This window comes from Protopterus annectens, chromosome 5.part0 (genome assembly GCF_019279795.1).
Source record: "Protopterus annectens isolate FY-2018-M chromosome 5.part0, PAN1.0, whole genome shotgun sequence".
NCBI lineage: Eukaryota > Metazoa > Chordata > Ceratodontiformes > Protopteridae > Protopterus > Protopterus annectens.
In genome coordinates, this window is record NC_056735.1 from 725094164 (window position 1) to 725117729 (window position 23566).

At 40.7% G+C, this 23566-nt stretch overlaps 1 protein-coding gene across 2 annotated transcripts in view; it reads left to right on the forward strand.

The window, feature by feature from the left end:
* The window catches only part of SHROOM2 (shroom family member 2), a 2012858-nt gene that overhangs the window by 774982 nt on the left and 1214310 nt on the right, over nt 1-23566 (forward strand). For both annotated transcript variants that reach the window (XM_044072571.1, XM_044072572.1), the window contains exon 2: nt 11626-11757. In XM_044072571.1, coding sequence (XP_043928506.1) covers nt 11626-11757 — 132 coding nt within the window. The remainder of the gene's footprint in view (nt 1-11625; nt 11758-23566) is intronic.

Consider the following 23566-nt stretch of genomic DNA (forward strand, 5'->3'; position numbering starts at 1 on the left):
TTCTAGTCAACGTGTAGGAGTGCATTAGGCTAGTAAAGGCATTTATACTGCATAATGAATATTGCACTACACTATGAACTCTAGTAAAGAAATACTATTTTGTATTGCATAATATGTCTTCTACTCAACTTTGAACGCTAGTGAAGGCAGACTATTTTACATATGTACATCAGGAAGAGGAGGGATGGTAGGAGAAGGAATTCTTTCTGGTTTCACTGGAGTTTAATATCATTGAAGAGAATTCAGATGCCTTACCTTAGAGAAAAACGATTTTTAAAGATCTAAATGACGGATTACTTATGAGAAAATTTAATAACCTAGGAAATCCTTAAGATCAGTCAGCAAGCTGATGTCTACCTTTCATAGAAGAGTCTATATTATATTCTCTAATGCCAACAATGTTGAATCTGACATTGTCGACACGAGAATATCGAATGCTCAGAATTCCACGTGGGGGGTGCAATGGGGCTTGCCACCCTGCTTAAACCCGTTGGGATACTTTTTTTTTTTGTAGTTTTATAAGTTTGATGTTTGAAGACATCGACCATATGGTGTCGACCTTATGTTCGATGTTTTCAAACATCGATCTTGTAATATAAACCCTCATAGAAGAACTGTTTTAGTAGGTGCCAAATTGACAACTGTGGAGGAAAGCAGTCCCCCCCCCCCAATCCTCTTTCCCCTGGAGTCCTGAGAGCATATGAGTTGAATACAGATGGAGGGCGTAATTATTTTTGGTCAGTGGTCTTTTGCTTACCTTGCCCTAAACTTCTGTTTGAAGGAGAAGATGGCACTGAAACTATTAATCAAAGTATTCAGTAACTGTCTATACCTAGAGGTTCTTCACATAACCATAGACAGTATCAAAGCTGTAGCTTCTCTCACTCCTACTACCACCATCACCTGATGAAAACAGTGTAGTCATTTTGGGGATCTTCAGTTTTGGATGTGCCAATTCAAATCCTGCCTGCTTCTTACTCTGTAATGAATTATTTATGTGCATGTGAGAGAGATCCCAGTCAGATGATACCAAAATTACATGCTTATCTGCAAATGACAGCTGTCATCTCTATATCCCCGAAATGAGCGGTGTTCCATCCTTTGCAACATCTTGTGTTGTATCCATGAAAATCATGACTAGGAGTCTTGGCAAGATGCATCTTTGGTAGAGCTAAGCACTTGACCTCCGACAATTCAGGTTAAATGCTTGAAATGTGGAAATAATTTTCAGTACTTCATTGTACAATAATCAGAAAACAAGCAGCCACTGTGGTACCTAGTACTTCATAACAAATGCAAGAAAACCACAAATCCAACACGAATGAATGACGACCAAGGAAACAGCCCACACTAGTATTTAATATAATAGCTACAGGTGTGGACTGTTTCCTTGGTTGCCATTCTTTTGTGTTGGATTTGTACCTAGTACTTCATCAGAATCTCACACAGGACATGCCAGTAACTGTCATCAGAATATTTTTCCATCTCCGCAAAACAACAAATTAAGTTAGCAAGCTTACAACTCATTACACATCTGTGCATTTCTAAAGAACTGTTGTTTAAAGGCAAGACTGTACACTGGTCATTCTGAACCTAAGGCTATGATTATTGGCTGGAGTCCTTTTTCCAGTGCTCTGGCATAGGCTTTTCCAGGACAGCTGAGGAGACTCCCCCTCTGCATTAAAAAGATACCTTATGATGCCTTTTTTTTTAAATGATGGAGCTCTCCACTCCTCTTTGTCTTGAAGCAATGTTCTTGCCTTCTTTGCAGAACTAAAGAAAGGCAGTTTAGCGAAGTCATCCCCTACCCTAGCAATTTAATTCATATCTCCAGTCAGATGTCATCCATACCTGTAGCCACACAAGTGCCAACTGTAACCACTGCACTTGTTTTTCAGATGCACTGATGGACCAATGCTACCGCTGATTTCAGGCATTTCTTCCTGATAGGAAGGTAGGTTTACTAGGTTATAGAATTCTTCACAGTGGCTTTTCTGTCTTCTAGCACACTCCGCAGTAGAGTTCAGCATCTCTTCACCTTCCCTTATAACAACTTAACCAAGGTCCTACCTTCTCTTCTTGATGTGCCAAGTGTGTTCTTTAGAACCTTTTTGTGACTTTTTCAGTACTTTTCTCCATAGCTTCTCCAAACTTTTCTCATGCCCATACTTTTTCTTTAGCAACCACTGGTTACATAGTCGGAACTCATTTATCTGGTATGACTTTGCTATTGTAAATCTGTTCTACTTTTGGTCCTATGCCCACTGGCTACCAGGTAATTCCAAAATTCTTTCCTTCATAAGTGAGTCAGGATTAAGAGGACTTCCTAGGTGGCTGCACACTGATCATCAACTTAATTTCAACTCTTCCAGTGTAAAACCAGAATGGAGAAAAGGGAGTTAGTGAATTTGTTTGATTGGGTAAAATTCAGTTACTGGTTAGTACGTACCCTCCCTGGCTGCCAGGATAGAGGAAGGTTAGAGAACCTGAAAAAATCAACCAGAAAAGGTGAAGAGAAAATACTGGCTGGGAAGAATCCTGCATATATTCAACAAAAAGCAGTTCAAGAGATGGCTTCCGGTAATCTAGAGGAAAAAATAAATCAAACATACTCATTGTTGATTAAAATAAATTAAATATTGAAGGAATATATTAACTTAAATAAGAAAAGGCTGGAAATATAATTGAAGCTTTAACTAGCTATTCAGATGAACTGATAAAATGGTAAAACCCAGAGGCTGACATGAAGGAAAGGCTGGCTAAGTGTGAGCTTCTCACGAAGAGATGTTTAAAAGAACAGCAGAGTTAGAAGACATTGTACACAGAGAAAACAACATGGTACACAAGAAAACCTGTGATTTTCTGCTGTACCAGAGAAACTGGAAGGGGCAGACTTTCATTTTATGAAAACACATGTAAGCCATTGGAGTGGTGTTCCACAGCAGGATTTATTAATTGAAGAGGTACATCAAGTGTATGCTGCAAACCTGGCCTTGAGAGAGTAGCAAGACCTGTATTAGTAAAGATGCAATCATACCAGCAGAAAGAGTTGATCTTGACAAAACTGTGGCAGAAGGAAAAGTATTAAAATTTGGGACAGCAGAGTGTTTGGGAAAGATGATTATTCACTGTACACCAGGCAAAAGAGCAGTCCGGGAATGTTGAGAGGAGGTGTGAGATTCAAGCTGTCTTTAGAGTATTTTTTCCTGAAGAAGTAAATACACTTTTGATGCAGAACAGGATAAGGAAGAAATAAAAATTATACAAAAAAAGTGGGCCATGATGCATAACGGGACTCTGCTTCTCATCCTTCTATCAATAAGGCTCATCAAGAGACTTTGCCAGTGGAATGTTTTCTAAAGTTCCAAAGGAAAGTGCTTGAGAGAGAGAGAGAGAGAAGAAAAGCACAGGAGTTGACTAGAAGAATCAGAAGTACCTTGGACATGAAAGCAAGCCTAGTGTTGGGAGATAGAGATGATAGGGAAGAAGACCAGAAACACTGAAATTAGTGAGTAAATGGGAGGTGTAAAGCATCAGTCACATTTATGAAATATGGCTTTGCAAGGAAAAGTGAATGAGTAAAGATTGGACTTGCTGACTTTGTCATACTTGTGGTTGGACTGTAAAGCATATATCCTACATTATGTTGTTTGGAAGATCAGCCTGTGAATTTGACAAATGTTTTAGGATGAATATTCAGCAGAATATCAGGAACAAAGGAAAAGGTGGAGTAAAAATTTTGGTTGCCAGAAGGGCTCTAGTAGTTTTGGAAGTGGGAAAAAGACAGTAATGGTACATTTTGTGGTAGTAAGAAGCTGTTTGCAAGGGAGGAGATAACGCTGGCATGTACTTATGCTCCAACAAAAACTGCTGTTATGGAGCTTAAGAAATGTTTGAGAGAGAAATAATCAGCTTTCAGCAGGGGATATTACTTATAGGATGGGACTGTACCTCAATATGCAAAAGAGATGTATCAGGAGAACCTTGAAGGTAAAATGTAACAAAAAGGTAGATTTATGAAGAAATTTATGGAAATATTTAGTATGGAAGATGTGAATTCAGTAGAAGAAACTGACAGAATTTACATATTATTCCCCAAGGTACAAAAGCTGGGCTAGACTGTATATAAATGATATCTTATAGGAACATGTGCATTTATTTGAAAACTTCAACACACATCTAATAATTATTTCAGATTATGCAACAATACAAACTAAGAAAAATGCAGGATAATTTAGTAAAAATGAGACACTGATGCTTTCCCACCTACCTATTAAAAAATAGGTAGTGGAAATTTTGAGTTACTAGGGAAAATAGAAATTTCTTTAGAAGAGATAGCTATTGAGTGGGATATGATAAAAATGGAGTTGAAAATAGGGTAGAAATAAAAGATTGTTAAGAAGTAATAGGAGTTATTTAGTGGGACAAAGGTCATAGTATTGCAGAGTAAGGGGAGTTTCACATAAGAAGAGGAGCAACTGTAGAGTGCTAAAGAGAAAATAAGGGAACATTTAGATAAGATGTGTAGTTTAGAAAGATTGCAACTTTTTTGATAACTCCAGAACAAAAAAACTTTTAGTATAGTGACTTAGCCAACAGAAAGTAGACAGAGTTTTCACCAAACTTAGGGAGTCTGTGACAAGAAAAATAACCAGAGATCTTACAAAGATGTTCAAGATATTTTGGACATTTTATGAAAATTTGTATAAAGCAGAGAAATGTGGAAACCAGTAAAGAACACAAATGGAAATATTTATGGAAGCCTTAATTATGCCATGATTAGAGGAAGAAGGTGAGGTTGAACAAGTAAGAGTTGAGAGGAGGAGATGAGATAAAAATTGATGCATCATCAATATGCAGGGTAGTCTCCAGGAACAGGTGGTATTCCTGTGGAAGTTTGGAGGTTAGGTGGGAATGATACAAATCTGGAAGATTTTATTTAATAGTATTTTAAAAGGAGGGGGAAGTACCAGCATCTTGGAAGGAAGCTGTGGTGGTTGTATTACACAAAAAGGTTAAAGACCCTTCAGACTCAGCTTCATATAGACCCATTTCAATTTTAAACCATGATTATACAGTGTTTTTGTCTCTGCTAGCTAAAATAGTGGCAAAAGTATTGCCAACGTTGATGCATATGGATTAATGTGGTTTTGTAGAGGGGAGGCAAACATTTGATAGCATTAATATAACATAGCATCAATGATCCAGAGGGAAGCAGAATATAAGAAAAAACTACTGCTGTTTGGTGAGTCTTGGATATAATTGTATGGTAATCAGTAAAAGTTGGCTTATGTTGCATATGCTATTGTTTTGTATTTGATAAGTCTAGAAAAGGCCATTTCAGTGTTGTACAGCATTTTGAGGCATTCAGTTTTTTTTAGGATTCAAAATTAACAGAAATAAAATAAAGGCTATAGCCATAAATTATGTACCCACTCACAAATTAGTTAAGCAGTACCCATGTTTATGGGGTCATGATATCTTTGTTTCTTTGTGGTAGCATTTCACTCCAGACACTCCTTTACTGTGCTTTTATATGAGGAAGACTGGGATTATTCATCTAGTGGCAGTAAGTGTTTACCTGGTCCTTCTGAGCTGGGAAGTACACAAAAGGGCTCTTAAGTATTTTTTTCCATTTTGCTTATGTACTGTGGCTGTACTTTAGCAGTTTCAAAAACTGTACCATCTGCTGCTGATTTAAGTAGTTAATTGGACTGTACTACATTGTATCTTTTAGTTGTCAGACTGCTGTAGGTAGTTTTTGTGGTCTTGTTACACTTGGGCACCAAACCAGCTATTCTACATTAAGAAGGTGTTTTTCTGCACCATTGTGATAGAAGTGTGCTGATCTAACCTGTTTGAGTTGGGAATTGCTGGTGGAAGGCTTATTGTGCGCTTTCCTGATTGGTAGTTAGCTTCAAACTTGTTTTTCTTTGCTTGTATTTAAGCCTTGCATTTATGCAGTGCTGCTGTTTGCTCAGCGGCAGTAAGCAGTGCCCTGCATAGCTGAAAAAACCTAGATGCTCAGTTTTTCCTTAAACAGCTGTCAGTGCAACCCTTCCAAGCTTTTCTGCTGCTCTAGGAACACCTCAGTTGTGCACTGAGTAGCGTTGCCTTATTGATCATCCTTAGCCTACACAAAGTGTAGGTCCCTGTTGTGGTTTCGGGGGTGCAAGCACAGTCCTGTCCAGTTAACCCATTCCTTTCCCTAATAAAACATACTGCAAGAGCCTGCTGTCATGGATGGGGAGTTTCCCATCATCTCTCTGGCCATTCTGATAGACATGGGCATCCTAAGACAATGTAGCAATTGCCTCATGTATGCTGGCAACCACTTATTCCTGAAACAAACAAATACTTTATGTGAGAGATGTAGTTACACTATGAAATTGGAGGCAAGACCCTCACATAAGGACATATCAAATGCCAAACAGGTGGTTAGCAGACACATACTTCCCACACTAAATAAGGACAAGCCACATAAACCTGCATTTGTGGAGTACTTAGTAGTAACTTACCAGAAAATCAGAGGCCTCCCAAATGGAAACCACTTACATAACAATGCAAAAAACAACCACAACACATAGTAACCCACACATCAGTGTCTCTACAAATAAGCCCAGGTGCCAGGATCCATCAAGTCACTCAAGCGCTCAAGTCATTCAGTGACAATACCAGTGCGACTCTGTTGTAGTCCATGTGGGAGTGAATTACTTGAGACATACCTTGCTGGACTTATTGAAGAGAGACATGAATGAGCTCTCAGATTGTGTCCCAGGCAGGTAAAAGCGTAGCATTAAGCAACATTCTGTCTTCTCCAAGGTTGAAATCACAGTACAAACAAAAAATGGTTGACATTAACAATTGGTTTAGCTTCTGGTGTCAGTCAAAGGGGATCCAATATCTGTCAGCCTGGGAAGACATGGTCGACAGCCCAAGCTGCTTTGCCAGAGATGGTCTGCACTTGTCTCTTCTATGATTTCAGATACTGGCAAAGGCATTAGCCGCCGCTGTTGTGCCTTTTTTATTCAGTGTCAAAAATAACCAACCTCGCAACGTAACAAAATCCTGTCTAGGTACATCTGCTTAATGCTAGGAGTCTAAATAAGAAACTGTTCTCTCTGAAGGCACTCCTTACTTTAGAAGATTATGACATCTGTGCAGACACCAAAACATGGTTCAAAGGCATGGAAAGCACCTTGGGCATGCATGGCTACAATGCCTTCCATACATTCAGACCACAAACTGAGCATGAAAGAACCAAAGGAGGAGGTGTATCCATCTTTATTAAGGATAAGTTCACCTCTGTACTGGTCAAACAGTATAACTGTCTTGAGCTACTCCATGTCCAATTAACTGTAGATGAAGTCCCCTACCACATCATTGCTCGCTATAGGTCCCCCACCATGGAATTGGAAAAGCATACCTCATACCCGGACTTACTAGAGTCACTTGCCATACAGCCCCGCACCTTACTCATGGATGATTTTAGTTATGTTACCATTGACTGGGAAGCATACACAACCACAAACATGCCGGCGCAGAGGTTTTTGGACTTTGTCAGTGCAAATGCTGTGGAACAGCTAGTCAGCACACCCACAAGAAACTGAAATGTCCTGAACTTAGTACTCACTAACATGGGAGAGCATTGCAACCCCTGTGTGATGTCCTCCCTAGTAAGATTGGACAGTAATTCAGTCTTGTTTGATGTAATTTTAAGATCAGATGTCCCATCAAGCTCAAAAACGCTTAAGAATTTTTCAAAGGCAAATTATCTCCTGCTGAGTGATGGTATAAGAAGTTTGAAACTCCCCTCGAATGCAGATAACATGGACTCCTGTGCAGAGGTGTACACCAATACCCTGTATAACCACTTAAGCAGTTATATAGAATCGGCTGTACTTGACCAGATTAAAACCAGGTCTTCCCAAAAAAACAAACCACCCTGATCGACCCCTAGTATAAAAAGGCTGTACAACCAGAGAAAGAAACTAATGTCCAAGAACAAGAGGGAACTTGCTCAGCAGAGGAAGAGATCCCTCTCTAACTTAATCAATCAAATTTGAGATCTTGTCAAGTTCTCCAAAGCTAATTACAGCTGAAAATAGCCTCATTACGTAAGGATAACCAGAAGGCATTCTTTAACTACATCCAAAATCTAAAAGGTAATACCCAGATGTGTGCTGAACTAGTTGTGGATGGTACCACCCATACTCAACCACAGGTAATAGCCAACCTTCTAGCTGACAACTTTGGGGCAGACTTCACCCCCCCCCTGTCTCCTCCAGTCATCCCTCAAAGATTATCTGTCACCATTTCTCAGTCTATTATCTCAAGAGTGCAGGTCATCTTGGTGCTGTCCAAGGCCAGAAACACAGCATCAATGGGAGGACAGCAACAGTAATTCTTCTGCATAAAGGGGGACGACCATCAACCGACACTGGGAATTATAGGCCCATAAGCTTGACTAGCCTCATCACATACAAATCCATAGAAGAATCATTATGGACCTTATTAACAAGGACATAGTTAATCTCCAAACTCTTACATTACCAGATGGGTAGTCAGCTGGCTCATGGACAGGACACATACTGTCAAAGTGGGTGACTTCACCTCTAGCAAAAGATCAGTCACCAGTGGTGTACCATGGGATTCTGTGCTGAGCCCCTTACTGTTCCGAATTTATTCCTCAGAAGTCCAGGCAAACTTGGACAGCCTGTGGCTGACCAAGTTCACTGACAGTTGCAAATTGGGAGCAATCATTGAGTCCCCCAACAACGTTAATGTGCTACAGACAGGCTTAGCACAGACAAATGATGGTTGTCAAAGCCACAGATTAAAGCTAGATGAAAAAAGTGCATTGTTATTCCTTTTCTGGAAAGCTGACATCCCTGCTAATTACATTATAGACTGCACCCCCTTAAGTGTTGACACAGTGGTATGTGATCTGTGTAATTGGGTTGATAGCAGTCCGCAGTTTTGGCCATCACATATCCACAATAGTAAGGAAATCCTTTTATGTAGCACATTTTGTAAGTAAAGGCTTCCCATCTAGATGTAAGGATGTTGTAGTGCCATTGTACTCTGTCCTCATCAAACCAGTAGTTGAGTGCAGTGCTCCCTTTTGCATGTACCTCACCAGACACCTGCAACAATTGGAGAGACCACAAAGGTTTCTCACCAAGAAATTACAGGGTACACAAAACAAGACTTATATGGAAAGACTGAAATCCCTGTCACAGTATTCCATCTCCCACAGATTGCTAAGGGGTGATCTGTGCCTGGCTTACAGGGCAGCCTCTTACCCGGCCCTGATGAAGATGCTAAATATTCGTCAATCCAGTCAACCTGCACGAGGGTCAATCGCACCAGGGATCTTAAACTAATCTTTAACATGAATAGGTCATGCTGGAGAGATGCATACATCTCCCAGAGACTGCCACTTCCCTGGAATAAGCTTCCAGTTCACATGAAACAGAACTGCTTTCTGACCCTGTTCAAACACAACTTAGATCAATGAATTGGTGAATGCATATTCACTCCTGGGGTGGCACCCATGTCCCTCCTGGACAGAGGAAGTCCATATTAAATACCATAGACCCTTACCTTATTGAGGCAACTGTATAGAATTGCTTGTGTTTCAACAGCATCCTAGCTATGAAGACATTTAAATGGCCTGTTCCTGCCCCTCTGGTTGGGGGGAATGGGCTACCAGCATCAACATGGAGACCTTTAGTCCATCCCCCTGTGAACATACATTCCAGTGCACTCACTAAGCATCTGAGCCACTAAGCAAATTCCAGTCACATAGGCTGCAGTCAGGGCTTTATCCCTCTTTGCTGCTGAAGCTGGTATTCCTATATAGTTGCGTGAAGCTCAGTAAGTGTAACTATGAAGTTTGAGCTAAGTTAGGAGCACTGCATTGTGTCGATAACATGCACAGTGTATCCTGTATCTTGTATTACGCTCAATTACAGCATGTTGATCTAATGTCTAGATCACATTGTCAGACTTGTAATGAATTGCTAGGTAATAGAAAAGGCAAAATCAAGCAAGAAGAAAAACAAACTTTACCAAAAGTTGTTAATAAAGAAATAACTGTTTTCATAGTAAGCTTATTAAGAGACTTTCTCACAGTGAAGTTTTGGCCTGTCCCAGTGAAGGTCTCTCCTCAACTGGATTTCCAGCTGTAATGTTAGAAATACAAAACTGATTACTATATATTTATTGTAGTACTACCACTAGTTATTTTTCTTGGTTTGGTTTTCACTGATAACTGTTGGAAGAAATGATTATTACATTAACAGTTATGCTTTACAGATTGAGAGAGCCTGGCAGACTTATTTTATCTTTGCAGAACATTAGAAATATTTAAACAAGTCTGCTAATAATTTTTATGGTACCTGACAGATCTGTTTAGAGTTTTATTGTTTTTCTTTCTTTTTTTCATAAATAATTGGTGTTTATGTTGACATATACAGCTCTGTTGTTTTCTACTGTAAACTTCAGTATATGTAAATTAGCAGGGAACAGCTTCTGCTCTGATCTCTACCTATTTTATTTAAGTCTTGGATTAGTGGCACTAGATGCAGAGAAGCGGTAATTTTTAGTTTGGATATGAAAGCTCTGATTAAAGCTCTGTTACAGGTTCTATGGCTGGGTACAGACTTAACTTAGGACTCCTTCCTACATGTGATTTACAGCTCTTTTCCAGAGTGAAGAGATTTGTTACCATGATACTGAAGGCTTACTCAGAATGTGGAATAACCTACAACTAGTTAATTAACCATTCATTTACTGTGTGAAAGGTATATTGCTTGTCATGCCACCTTATTTGCCAAGCATGACATCTCATGCTGAAAATTGTGCTCAGCGTTTACTATAAATGCTAAACATGTAAAGCAGCATTGCTGGTCACTTTCAGCTTTCCTGTGTTAATGCTGCATCCTGTGCAGCTATCCAAGTGGCATATTTATATTTCTCCCATATCCACTTCTAGAACTGCAGTTCTCAAAGTTATAGAAACAGAAGCAGTAAACCAGTGTCACTGGTTCCCTCCCCCCAACCACCACACACACCATGTCAGCGGAAACAACAACGAAAAAGTCATACCTAGTACTGCAGCTCATTTAGAATTTGGTTCCTAATTCCAGGTAGTTTTTCAGTTGTCCTTGTTTTCTGGCAGTGGAACAGTAGAGAGAGACACATTCTCACTCCTACATGCATATGCAAATTTGCACTATGTACCATTAGGTGTTCTACTTGTTTGTCTAGATTTTCCATACTTGATAGCTTAAATTTGCTTACTAAAATTAGCCTGCAGGAGGAAATGTGGATTTCCAGCTTGGTACTTTTGTCAGCCCTGCCTTAGGAGAAAATGAACAATATAAATTTCTTTGCCACGTATAATCTGATGTGTTTGCTTCCATTTTCTGTCAGCAAAAGGAATCTTTGGTTTTCTGCAGTATGTCATTTATTGTTTTGGGAGATCAACCACAGCTGAATTGATACTAAATACAGTACTGCAGTGTTCTATCTATAGTTTAGCATTGGTTAGGAGTGGGATGTGAGCTTGCCTTTTGCTATTCTGTATTTTAAAGAACTTTTTTTTCCTGTTTCTTTTAGAAGAACTGAACCAGCATACAGACCTCATTCATGGCACTCAGCTAAGTTAGCAGAAAATCGCCCAGAGGCTTCCGCACAGCAGTTTTCTTCAACCAGTGACTGCACCAGTTGGCATTCTCGGTGTCATGCAAGGTGAATTGTTTTGCATATGTTTCAGTTTGGAAGTCATGTTAATGTTTACTAATGTCTTACTGATGTATGCATAGGTTTGAGTAGTATTCCCTAGTTGTTCAACAGTATGGTTTTAAGGATGGAGGGCAGTGTACTTAAAACATTTTCTATCTAAAATGCATTAAGACAGTATACCAGTACACCAGCCTTGTTTTCCACTTATTCACAGTTACGTTATCCTTCTTAATCTTGGTACCCTGTAGGCCAGCATGTGTCATTGACCCATTGAAACAAGTCAGGCCCTCTTCCAACAGTGACATTTCTAAAACTGTGAAGTGAGATCATACCACCAGTACTAACCAATATATTGAGAATCACCCTGGTTTGCCTCACAAGGATTAGCGTTCCCCCTTCATAGAATTTCACTTCATGGCTGGGTAATGTCTAAATGCTTTGACTTTAACTACTGTAGTTGGTTTTCTAATGTGGGATGAGTGAGTGAGCTAGCTATCTGGCCCCATGGTTTTTCTCAGTTTCTTTTACTCCCTGTTAGACCTGTAAATACGATGTAAATACTGAACATCAGTCACATTCTCTCTTCTGCCTAACCTCCATTCCTTACTTGATCATGCATAGTCACACAGGTTGCTTCCCTAGAGTGTTGTCATTTTCTTTTGCACAACTTCGTGAGAGAAACTCCGTATATGTAATGAGTCTGTCTCTACTTCATTAATCAAAAAATCTTCTTGAGAGTAGGTAAGTCCATTTCTTCCTAGCTTGTTAACAGTCATCAGAGTATCACCATGTAAAAAGACTCCATGGCGCGCACCTCACCCCCAAATGTGTCCATATTATTATTTTTTCCTCCTCCTCCCGTACAGTTTGCCTTACTTAATTTTCTTCTGCCACTATTCAGTGGTTCATTCAGCATGTTCTGTCTGCAGAATTGCACTCTGTCAATGTGGTGGAAACAACTGCATTATGTCAGGGGTCTGGGGACCACAAGGCCCCCAGAAGCCATGTGGTTTCTAGATGCTCTGAGATGCATTTTAGAGTTATTTTAAACAACATTTTAATCCAAAGATTGCCTGAACAAAAAATGTGATCAGTGAAACAGATTTTGTCTTCACCTGCATTTGTTTTAGCACACCCTAACTGACCAAGACTACACTGTATTAACTGTAGTGGAAATGACAGTATTAAGCTGGGGGTCTGTTGGCTACAAGGTCCTCAGAAGCCATGCTTTTTCTAGATGCTGTGAGATGCATTTCAGGGTTTTTAAACAACCTTTTTCATCCAAGGATTGCCCAAATAAAAAATCACGATCAAAGAAAGAAATTTAGTCATATGCCAACGTTGTTTTTACTTGCCTCCTTTCAGCATATCTTACTAACCAAAACTACACTGTAATAATGGGTCTGTATTATATGAACGAAAGTTCATATAATCGAACACTGTAAACAGCGAAAATCCCAGACTTTGAACCCTTTATTGTGGGGGTGCTGCACCCTCCCCACTAATTATATATACCAACTCCAAGATCGCACTACAGTGAGGAAAGTGCAAATGTCCGGATCTTCACTGTACCATGATCTCACAAAAAACACATAGATGGATGGCATTTTCGCATATACAGCCATTTGATATTTTGGACTTTTGTTCTTCTAATAGGAACCCATAATAAGGTGTCTGGGGGTGGCCACTAGGCTCTCAGAAGACATGAGGTGGCTAAATGCTCTGAGTTGCATTTTAAGAGTTTTTTAAACAACCTTTTCATCCAGTGATTGCCCAAACAAAAAACATGATTACGGAAAGCAGTTCAGTCTCTTCAGCACATCCTAACTAACCAAGACTACCCTGTAATAAATGTAAACCCCTTTGTTGTAAGATGGGTTGCCAACTGGCTCAAACAGTCAGACACTATCAAAGTGAGTGACTCCACATCAACCAGCAGACATGTCACCAATGGGGTGCCACAAGGGACAGTGCTGGGCCCCTTACTGTTTGACATATACTTCTCAGAAGTTCAGGCCAAAACTAAGGGGCTGTGGCTAACCAGGTTTGTGGACGACTGCAGACTGGGTGCAATTATTGAATCCCCAAATTATGTCAGTATACTTCAGGAGGGTCTTATGCAGACCAACGACTGGTGTCTTAGTCATGGTCTCAAACTGAATGCAAAGCAATGCATCATCATTCCCTTTCATGAAAACATTGTCCCTTCCACACTATCAAATTAACAGCAGTACCCTATGTACCTACAAAGTGGCAAGAGATCTGGGGTTACAAGTAGATTATGACCTTAACTTTGATCACCAGGTGTCTACTGTAGTAAGGAAGGCTTTTTATGTAGCACACTTGATTGCCAAAGGCATCACCATTAGAGCAAAGGAGGTTGTAACTCCTCTGTACTCGTCACGTATCAGGCCCATAATTGAGTATAACGCCCTTTTCGGCATATACCATACAAAGCACCTGCAGCAATTGGAGAGACGTCAGAGTTTTCTAACAAAAAAGATCAGGGGACTCCAGCATGTGCCTTACACGGACCAACTAAAGTCCCTGTCACTGTACTCACTATTGTATAGACTTGTTAGGTGAGACATATGCCTGGCTTACAGAGCAATCTCCAACCTAAACCTCATGAATTTCATGTGCATCCATAAGTCAAACGTGACTAGAGCTACCTGTTTTATGGACCTAAATATGGCCTGTGACTTGAATAGGACATGCTGGAGGGACAGATTTGCCTCCCAGCGACTGATGCATCTTTGGAATAGGCTGTCACATCGGTGACACTGTTCAGAAGGAACCTGGACAGGTGGATGCGGCACCATAAATTCTTACCGGGGATAGCACCCACATCCCTCCTGGACATGGACAGTCATTACCAAATACAGTCCTGGGTATTGACTAGAGTATCTATGGTATTACATTGGGATGAAATAACTAGGCTTGAAATGACTTCCTGGTCATTAGCCTAATGACCTCCTATGAGTAACTCAAGCAAGAGGATGCTATCCACAAGGAATCTGTGTGGTCTAGATGCTGTGTGATGTATTTTAGAGCTTTTCCCCCAACCTTTCAATACGACAATTACCTGAACAAAAGTCGTGTGAGGAAATGAAAATCAATCTCACTTTTTTTTTTATTTCAGGTAATAAATAAGTTCTATCCAAGTGTTAATACTCAAAGCTGACCAAACATCACTTTATAATTAAACTGAAGACAAATTTTATTTATTTTACATTTGTTGACTGGGAATGTCTGACTGAGCCAGAGCCCTTTTTCAGCAGAATCCCAGGGAGAAAAGCTCCAAATACAATACAAATAAGCTAAAGTAATTAAAAACAGGTAAAAGACTAAACACTATCTACTTTAATATTAGCACAGCTACAGTTAAAGTTACAGTTATACATTTAAAGAAAAAAACTTTGATATGTTAATTCTAGAGTATACACTTTATTAGAACATTACAAAGTAAAAAGAAAAGAAACAAACAGAAAATGATGTCTTAAGAGGTTAATTTCAGAGAAGAAAGAAAAGGAAGTGTGGCGATATTAGGAAGAAGGAAGAGGGAAGGGGTAAGATAAAGGAAAGTGTAGAGATGAATAGATGGCAAGTAGGAAAAAGGAAGTAGAGGTAAGGTGGAAGAGAAGACAATAGAGATTGGTGGAAAGAGGTATGCCAGTTGGATGGTTATAATCAGGGAGAATGAGAGCAATGGCAGATCCATTGTTGTTTGAAATATTCTTTTATGGATAACTTAAATTGTTAGGGATTTTTCCGATTTCAGGAGAGAGTTTGTTCCAAGCTATTGAGGGGAAGGTAGTTGTATATGTTTTGATCTGATTTAGATTTGGGTTTACAAATATCTTATTGATCACGGGATGATCTTCTGAGATTTCTTATTGGGGAGTAGAAAGAGATTAGAGAGGACAGGGCAGGACAGTAGGCTGGCTGATACAGAACTGAGTGCATGGTTTGGAGCTGTGTAAGCTGAAGTAGGTGGGGTAGTTCTAGCCAGTTTAAGTGTTTCAGGGATTGCCAGTGGTGGGATTTATAGGTTTGTTAAGCTGCAAATCTAGCTATGTTGTGGTATGTTGACTCAGGCTTTGATAGAAGAGAAGAGTTTAGAGTAGTAATAATTTGGGAGCAGTATGTTAAGCATGGTAGAAGGTAAATGCGGGTAAGTCTTGATTCTAACTTCATGGGAGAGACATTTTTTGATGTTCATTGTATTACACTGCTGCAGTCATTACACTTGGGTTATCCTGCCGTCAGGCGGTCCCGCAGTCGGCCAGAGTTCCAAAGTCTTGGTCCGGCGTCGGTTGCTGTTGCTTCTTCCCTGACGTCAGTGCGCCAGGGATATATAAGATGCATCCAACGCCATTTTCTTCAGTCTTTCTTGCCGCGCGGTGCCCGAAGCAAAAGCAGTTCGCAAGTGCCGGTCGGCCGACACCTGAGGTTTTCGAAGTCGAATTTCAGATCCGAAGTCTTCAGTAAAGCTAACTACCCCGTTGGGGAAACTTTTTTCTTGCCTCAGACCGATGTCAGAAAAAGTTAATAATTATATTTCTTGTGGGAAGCAAATAACTCATAAGGACTTCCACTCTTACTGTATAACTTGCCTAGGCCCTGATCACGACGTCACTAGTTGTCAGTTTTGTGCTAGATTTAACAAACACATTATAAAACGACGTTTTGATTTTGCTTTGCACTACTTTGGCCGAAGGTTTAATGATACAATGCCGTCGGAACAACCGACGACTGCAATTCTTAAAAAACGCAAAGAGAAGGATAAAGACAGGCATCCGAGGTCCAAAACCGACGACGAAGCCTCTTCTAGGCCAGTCGCCGGTTCTCAGTGTGGTGCTTTCGCAGCCCCTGACACCCGCTACCTCAGAGCCACAGGCCACCTCCGACTCCCACGTGGAGACAACTAGGCCTCTGGAAACTCAAGATATTGGGCCTACGGAAACTAATCCCTCAGATGGGTCCGGAGCCGCTGAGCAGGCATCGGCTTCTGAGGGTGTTTTCAGACCTTCACAACTTACCATTAAAGCAACAGCCAAGACAAAAACACCATTAAAGACAAAGAAGCAAGTACAGCATTCTCCTGGACAGTCCTCCATGCCTAAGAAACAGATGCTTAAAATGGCCGAAGACCTCATTACTCTAATCAGGGGTTCCCATCCCCCTCCTGAGAAAAGGCCTAGGCAGGATACAGACTATGATTCCTCTGATCAGGTTTCCATTTCCTCTGATTCCTCTTCAGACCAGGGATACTCTCTACCCCCCTATGAGGACTCTGATGCTGAAGAATCTATCCCTTCAGCCTCTCCTCCTGAGGATTACTCTTTTGGGGAAACTTTACCTACCATGAGGGAATATTTCCATTGAGGAAGTCAGGATTATTCAGAATTCAAGAAAAGGCTCAGGGACTTCCTTTTATTGCCTCAGCACAGGCCCCTTGCTATTCCGCCTGTGTTAGATATTGTGGATGATGGGTTCTCTGAATCCAGCTTATCTCCTGATTCTTTGCCCCCTGCACCAGCCAAGCCAGATATGTATTATAGAGTCCCTGACTCTCACAAGTTTCTTTATAAAAACCCTTCTGCTGACCCAGAAACCATTTCCCAGGGTCCCAAAGGGGTTAAGGCTTCCATTGCAAAAAATCCAGTCCCCTCTGACAGAGATTCTAGAGCATTGGATAGATGGGGGAGGAAAGTTTACACTTCTGCAACGTTAGCAGTAAGGGCTTTAAACTGCCAGTTTCACATGCTTAAGTACCAACAATATTTAATAGCTCAGTTAAAACAGAAAATGCTTACAAGCTCAGAAGCTCCTTACTATAAAGAAATGCAGTATTTATTGCATGCAGTTGAACAGGTGGGAAAACATACTCTGCAATGTGGTTTTGATTCTTTAGAGGCCTCTTGTAGAGCCCGCAGTTACAGGTTCTGTGATTCGAAGACATGCTTGGTTAAAAGAACAGAGTTTACCTGACCATGTTAAGGCAAAATTATTGGATGCTCCTTTACATTATGATATCTTGTTTGGTGTTAAGGCAGAGGAGGTGTTAAAGAAAATGGAGGATAAAGCTAAATCTATGCAAACAGTCAAAGATTTCTTACAGGTACAGCCACCTCGATTTAGCAGAAATTGGCCTACAAAGAATTGTTCCTTTCCAGTGTGAGACTGGCCACAGAGAGGCAGATACAGACGCCCAAGAGGCAGATCTCAACCCCAAGGCTCTTACAGACAACGACAGTGGGGTACCTCAACCCCAAAAGGAGGTGAGGACAAGTCTCAACCTTACAGGAAACAGACCCAATGACTTCCCCCTTCGTATGCCAAGCACTTCCCTTTTGACAGCCCCCTTAGGGGGGAAACTAGCACTTTTTTCTCAAAATTGGCAAACAGTCACCCAAGACAAATGGGTTCTGAATATTGTGTCTCAAGGTTACAGGTTCCACTTTCACACTTTACCAAGGCTAAAAGAAATGCCAAACCTGCCACAAAATCAATGGGCAGAGGCTCAGAAACAAATTTCAACCCTCATGGACATGAGCGCTATTCAAAAAGTATCACAGCAGGAACAAGGACAAGGTTTTTACTCAAGACTCTTCCTGGTCCCCAGAAAGGACAAAGCCTGGAGACCCATACTAGACCTTGCAACTCTAAATACTTACCTGGATGTTCCGAAATTCAAAATGTTGACACTGCAGCAGCTTCTTCCCATGCTGAGCAAGAAGGCTTGGCTTGTTAATTTGGACCTCAAAGAGGCATACCTGCATTTCCCTATCAGACAAAATTTCAGAAGATACCTCAGATTCAAAGCTGGTACAATGCACTACCAATTCTCTGCACTGCCCTTTGGCTTATCTACTGCGCCCAGAGTCTTTACAAAGTGCCTGGCACCAGTAATTGCATTTTGCAGACAAAAAGGAATTCAAATATATCCATGCCTGGACAACTGCCTCATTCAAGCAGAGAGAAAGGACATTCTTCTAAAGCATGTGGCGTTTGTAAAAAGGTTGCTAATTTCTCTAGGGTACACAGTAAACGAAAAGAAGTGAAAACTAGTGCCCTCACAACAGATAATATTCCTGGGTGCCAGCTTAAATACAATGGCCCAGATGGCTTATCTCATGCCAGACAAACAAGGACAACTGACTCAATATTTTCAATTGCTGGCAAAAAAGTCTCATCTCCCTGCAAGAAAAATTCTGCACGCCCTGGGATTCATGGTATCCTGCATACTACTAATTCCATATGCCAGACTGCATATGAGGAAATTACAATGGTACCTAAAAAGTGTTTGGACTCAGCACTCTCACAGTTTAGAAACAGTAATACCAATAATTCCCTGCCTACAACAGGAGTTTCGATGGTAGGCGCAGGCATGTCACCTCAGCAAGGGTCAGCCTTTCACTCTACACACAGCCAGGCAGACTCTAACAACAGATACTTCGGATTACGCCTGGGGAGCACACATGGCAGGAAAATGTATTCAGGACAAGTGGACCACAGACCAAATGCATCTTCACATCAATGAAAAAGAGATGTTGGCTGTTCAAAATGCCCTAACAGCTTTCAAGGACCTTCTGCATCCAGGACAATTATTATTAAAGACAGACAACACCACAGTAATGTGGTACATAAACAAGCAAGGGGGCACTCATTCTTATCCCCTATGCAGGCAAGCCATGACTTTGTGGAATACAGCTCAAGTTCATCTGCAGGCACAATTCCTGCCAGGAAAGAAAAATACTCTGGCAGACGATCTAAGCAGAAATATCATGGACCCTCACGAATGGAAATTGAATCCACAAATCTTCAGCATGGTAACGCAAAAATGGGGTGCCCAGACAGTGATCTTTTTGCCTCCCCACTGAATTGCCAACTACAAAAATTCTGCACAAGGACTTACCACACACAAGCATGGAAAGTGGATGCTCTTTTGTTCAGCTGGAAAAGCCTAAAAGTTTATGCCTTCCCACCACTGCCTCTCCTTTCAAAGGTACTCCTAAAAGCCAGACAAGAAAAACCACAGATGATCCTGATTGCTCCAGACTGGCCACGCCAGCACTGGTACCCAGTCTTAAAGAACTTAGCTCAAGGCCCACCATGGATTTTGCCTCAAATTTCACACCTTCTGACTCAACAAAACAATCAGATCCTGCACGGTCAGCTCAAAACCCTAAACCTGGCTGCATGGCAGATTCATATGCAAACAGCCAACACCTCTCTCGAAAGCTGTTATGGATGTCATTTTGGAGGCCAGGAGACCTAGCACCAGGAAATCTTACTCAGAAGAATGGAAGAGATTCTGTGCCTGGAACCAGGCTCAAAGCCTTGACCCTCTCATCCCAAACATTCCTCAGATTTTACAATACTTAACTGAGATGCTGGACAAAGGCCTATTCTTCTCATCAATTAAGATCCACGCCTCTGCCATTTCAGCTCATTACAACACGGATCCTCCTTTATTCTCTCATCCCTTGCTAAAGCAGTACCTCAGAGGGGCTAAAAACATAAGGCCACCCCAGAGAGCACCAACACCAACTTGGGACCTCAATTTTGTTTTGGAAAAACTGACCTTGCCACCTTTTGAGCCAGCCACTACAGCTGATCTAAAATTTTTATCATGGAAAACAGCTCTGCTCCTGGCAGTAACTTCAGCACGAAGAGTCTCAGAGCTACAGTCATTAATGGCAGTGGAACCTTTTATAATATTTCATCAGGACAGGGTTTCTTTAAGGACAAAACCCTACATTTATGCCAAAGGTGGTATCTAGTGTGGCTCTTAACCAAACCATCCATTTTCCAACGTTTTATCCAAACCCCCAGAATAAAGGGGAGAAACTTCTGCACTCTTTGGACATACACAGGCAGCTATGCTTCTACTTGGACAAAACAAAAGCTTTCAGGAAAACAGAGCAACTGTTTGTAGCATATGCTGCAGGATCACAGGGCAAGGCTATCTCAAAGCAGACTATTTCCAAATGGATAGGACACTGTATTTGTTACTGCTACACACAGCATGGAAAATCAGTCCCTAATAACATTAGGCCACATTCTACCAGAGCAACAGCCACTTCAACAGCCTTTCTCAGAGGAGTACCAACCAAGGAAATTTTGGAGGCTGCAACTTGGAGTTAAGTGCACACCTTTACCAAGCATTACCACTTGCCTCTTTGCTCTAAATCCAGAGCAGGATTTGCCACTGCAGTTCTGCAGGGCCTCATAGCCAATCCTAACTCTTTATAGACCAGCCACCCAACCTTAGCTTTGGGATTCTACCCAAGTGTAATGACTGCAGCAGTGTAACATGATGAACATAGTACAGTTTTGTACCTACCATAAATGTAGATGTTCGAGTGTTCACACTGCTGCAGTCCAGGTTACCCTTCCTCCATCCCCTCTGTCCTAGCTGGACTTATCTATACCTTTCTATCCTATACAACCTTTGTGGTGTATTTGCTTGTAACTGAAGGTATTGTTTTTATTTTTATATATGTTTTATTAGCAATATGTATTGCCTACCTACTTGGGGGCACTTGACATCTGGGGCAAGAAAAACTGAAGAAAATGGTGTCGGATGCATCTTATATACCCCTGGCGCACTGATGTCAGGGAAGAAGCGACAGCACTCTGGCCGACTGCGGGACCGCCTGATGGCAGGATAACCCAAGTGTAATGACTGCAGCAGTGTGAACACTCGAACATCTACATTTATGGTAGGTACAAAACTGTACTTTTCTATATAGGAGTCCTAGTTTCTAATGAGTTTTCTTGATGCAATTATTAATGTGATGGTCAAATTTCAGCTGGTCATCAATGGTTACACCTAGGAGTTTTGTACTTGATTCTACTGCAATAGGAGTATTGTTTAGTGAGATATAGAGAAGGAGGTTTTGATATGGTTAGCTATTTTTGGGAGAAAGAGTAGCAGTTTTGTTTTTTTTGGGGGGTTAAGGATGAGTTGATGGAGAGCCATGTCTCTACTGAAGTAAAGGAAGAGTAAGTAGCAGTTAAGAGTTCAGAAGGAGATTTAGCTGTGGTTATGACTGTGGTGTCATCAGCATATTGAACAATGGGGGAATGTGGACAGGAGGTATGAAGTAAGTTGGTAAAGATGTTAAAAAGTAGTGGGCCGAGAATGGATCCTTGAGGAACACCCATTTTTATTGGAAGAGGAGTAGATAGTGCAGACTGCCCTATGTCTGATAGCAGTCTGTCTGTGAGGCAGCTAGAGAACCATGCTACAGTGTCAAGGGAGAAATTTAGATAAGTTCATTTCTTAAATAGCAGAGGGTGTGAAACAGTATCAAAGGCCTTTGAGAGATCAAAAAATAGACAGGAGATATGTTTGTGATCATCTGGCTAAAGAAATGGTGTTAAGGAAAGAGAGAAGGGCAGTAGTAGTGGTATGTTTCGGTCGGAATCCATGCTGTGTATGAGTGAGTCATTTTTCCTGTAAGAGGTGTTGAATAATGTGTGTGTGTGTGTGTGTGTGTGTGTGTGTGTGTGTGTGTGTGTGTGTGTATGCATTTCTCCAAGAATTTAGAGAGAGGGGACAGAATAGCAATAGGTCTGAAATTTGAGATTTCAGAGGAGTTTCCTGTACTTTGAGGATACATTTATTGCTTCTAGGAATTATGCCTGCTGCTGTTACCACCCACTTCAAAATAGGTAATCCCTTCTGTGTCTCCCCCCTGTGGTGTTAAATTAGGTAGAATTAAGACAAATACTTTAAACTGCTGCTGTGAAAGTTATGCCTCCTCATTGCCTGCCCTGAAAAGGCGGCCATCTTCTATGTACCCTTTTGATGTCAGACTGGCACAAAACTGAAAAATAGTACAGAGCATAACATATTTGCTGTCAGACATATATAAACAGCATGAATATTTACTCTCTCCAAAAGATAGCCACCTGTGTATGCATCAGTTGTTTGACCGTGAGGAAAATGGAAAGAAAAACCAAAACCAAGGTAGAGGCAACGAGAAAAAACTCCAAAGAAAGAGAGTATACTTCTTTATTATCCGCTTTCGTCCACAGACTTCATCAGAATGACAAATACATGAAAATCACAGGTTTAAATACATAAAAAATCACCATGACAATTGATTGAAATGCAAATTTAAGTAATGATGAAATAAATAAATGAACAACTTAAAAAGACAGGTACGTTTTCAGACAATATGAAGGCAAACCAAGTCATTACTTTTATTCACTTTCAGTTTCCTGTACTTTAAAAAAACATTTAACGTTAATGGCCTCATTAAGGCCAGGGGGACAGTCTGATTTCAGTTTGACTTGCCAATAAGTCTCCCTTTGAAGTAAATAGTTTTTAAAATCCCCATCCCTCATGTCTTTATGACAGACTTCAAGTACTGAAAACAAAAACTTATTAAAAAAATGACAAACTAAAGTGTGTTTAAAAAGATCATTGGTGTCGTCCCTGGTTTTAATACAGTACAAATGTTCTCTGATGCGTGTTCTCAACTGCCTAGTCGTCATACCAACATAAAATGCAGAGCAGGATGAACACAAGGCAATGTAAACAACACCAGAAGAACGACAATTAACATAACCAGGGACAGGAAAAGTCCTGTTAAAAGAGGCCACTGAAATATATGGCCCCGGTGAAATGAACCTACACATGTTACAATCATAACAACAATTCATTCCCCTCTTATCGGTTGTAATACCGCAAGGTTCATTACCATGCTTATCCAAAATCTTTTTTAAATTAAAATTATTCCTTTGGACAAACAAAGGTTTGTCCCCTAAAACATCATAGATGTCAGCATTCCCCTTA